General features: G+C 44.9%; 1 protein-coding gene across 1 annotated transcript in view; it reads right to left on the reverse strand.

Annotated features, from left to right (window-relative positions):
- celf3a (cugbp, Elav-like family member 3a) overlaps positions 1 to 2,547 on the reverse strand; it is a 15,595-nt gene that overhangs the window by 10,280 nt on the left and 2,768 nt on the right. The window contains exon 3 of the mRNA XM_056582580.1: positions 1,502 to 1,550. Within this exon, the coding sequence (XP_056438555.1) occupies positions 1,502 to 1,550 (49 nt within the window). The remainder of the gene's footprint in view (positions 1 to 1,501; positions 1,551 to 2,547) is intronic.

Consider the following 2,547-nt stretch of genomic DNA (forward strand, 5'->3'; position numbering starts at 1 on the left):
ATTATTACAATTGAAAAAAGTTGGAATAGAACATGCAAACATTCTGGAAATGTTAATTAATAAAAACAAAAAAAACAATCGTCAATCTGTGAGAGAATATTTTGAAGAAAAAAATCCTGCTGCAAAAACGATATAATATACTGCAATGCCATAGACGGACACCAGAATGCAGTAGTGAGGCCATTACGGCTCAGACAGCGTTTGACCCAAATGTTTGTAACTCTCCTGTGTTGACAGAGGAACAGCCACTCCTTAGAGCATCCGCTGCCTATACACTATTTACTTGCCACTGTCACTGTGATTTGAATGCATCAATAGTAATCAAGATAAGGAAACAAGACCCTGTCCTAAACACATTGGTTTTACTATTCAATTGTGTTACAAATGCTTCCCTGTCAGATTATGGTTTAATCCGAGATTTACATATAGGCGGATAGATTTATACATTTTAATAACAGTTGGATTTCTGGACATCTGCTCCATCTATTGTTTGTCTCGGCCGAAGCATATTAACGCAACAGTTGTGCGTCCAACTGTTTGCAGCCATAATGAGAGGACGAGAGAGGAGAGAGTTTTTCTTAATCTCCTAAAAGACATTGTGATTTCAGAGAAATCTATTTATGTTGAGACTGATAATGGTAGGAAAAGCCAATTATCGCCAGCAGATTTGTATGTGTGACTGGATTGTCATCTTACATATATTTTTATTATCAACTGCGACTGTTTACAGGAATGCTAAACACTGAATCAGTTGTCTGTGCCCATGCTCCAGGCAAGACATCAGCAAAGCAGCTATTTTGAAGCTCTTCATAGTTATAATTAAAGAGTTATTTTAACGCTCACAAAATCCTCTATGTGCCAGAAAAAAAACGTTAGACTTGCCTATTTGTCAGGCAATGACTGTGACATTTGTTCACTTATGACCCGTCAGCCTCACCAGCACCCACTACAGTTATTTTATTTTAAATGTATTATTTATTATGAATCTCTCCAAGACCTTCTGTTCTCGTCTTAATTAGTCATCAGAACAGAAACCTGCTGGTGCCGTTACATAAAGAGGAAGTCATTTCAGACATATTTTCATACTGAAGGTGTTTCGCTGAGGTGGTCACATGGGGCATTTGTGATTGGTCCAAACCCTTATTCAGATGAATAACCCAATATTAGTCTGAATGTAAACATAACAAGTTAATCTGACACAGGTGTGGTTAAATGAATGAAGAAGATGACTAACATCCGTCTTGAAACAGATATTTACTCTCTCCTTAAAAATAAGAAAACGCTATATTTCGGAGTGTAGTGTTTCTTTCTTGGGAAATAAAATAGAAACAAGGACATATTTTCACTGTTGTTACTCTTTGAGAAAGTGGAATGCAAAGGCTGATGGGTTGGTGGGTGGTTCTCTGGGAAGGGGTGGTGGTCCATGGACGGGAGTGTGTGGGGGGGGATGTGACGGGAAGGGTGGGGGGAGGGTATAGGACGGTCGTCAGGTGACCCTTACCCCCTCTGCCTTCACTGTCCGCTGGCTTCACTTGGATGGGGCGGTTCATCTGGAGACAGAAAAGAAAGAAGCAACGACACAGTCAAATACAGCGAGGGGGGGGGGGGGGCACCCTCCACACTTCACATCCACAAGGGCAGCTGAAGGTCACCCATCGTCCCCACCACCAGCGGTCAGGGAGGGAAGGGAAGACCGAAGGAAAACCTTAGGATTGTATTTCCCCCTCACCAACGTGTGCCCGGACACACCCCTTCAGTGCATGCGTGGTGACGCAGCTACACACATGACGGATAATGAACATGTGCTGCGCCAGGCTGTGTGCGTGTGCCTGTGTGTGTGTGTGTGTGTGTGTGTGTGTGTGTGTGTGCACGACGTGTGTGCCTGTGTGCGTCTGTGCATGTGTATGTCTATATGTGTGCGTGTGTGCCTGTACATGTGTGTGTGTTTGTGTGTGTGTGATTGCCTGTGTGTATGTGCGTGTGTGTGTGCCTGTGTACGCGCGCGTGTGTGTGTGTGTGTGTGTGTGTGTGTGTGTGTGTGTGTGTGTGTGTGTGTGTGTGTGTGTGTGTGTGTGTGTGTGTGTGCGTGTGTATGCGTGGCGCATGCGACCGGCGTGGGTGTGCAGGGCGGGGGCGTTTGAGCTGCATGGACAGAGGTGTGCTTAGAGCTGACCTGCCATTCAAGTGTTGCTTTCTCATCAGGCTCCTCCATACAGCCAGTAATGGCTCCTCCAACCACTGCCCTTCCAGGGGAGCACGTGTGTGTGTGTGTGTGTGTGTGTGTGTGTGTGTGTGTGCGTGTACACGTAGGAGCCCACGAGTCACATGTGTAATATTACATTTACAGCTACAGGCCTCCCATTTGTTCCTGGCATCTCTCATTCTCTCTCTATTTCTATTTCTCTCTCTCTCTCTATTTATCTCTCTCTTCCAATCTCTCTCTCTCTCCACATGTACCTAGCTCTCTCTCCGTCTCTCTCTCTTTGTTTTTCCTCACTCTCTCTCGCACAAACAAAAGCAGGAAGAGCATGCACAAGCACACACACA

This window comes from Gadus chalcogrammus, chromosome 22 (genome assembly GCF_026213295.1).
Source record: "Gadus chalcogrammus isolate NIFS_2021 chromosome 22, NIFS_Gcha_1.0, whole genome shotgun sequence".
In the NCBI taxonomy this organism is placed as follows: domain Eukaryota; kingdom Metazoa; phylum Chordata; class Actinopteri; order Gadiformes; family Gadidae; genus Gadus; species Gadus chalcogrammus.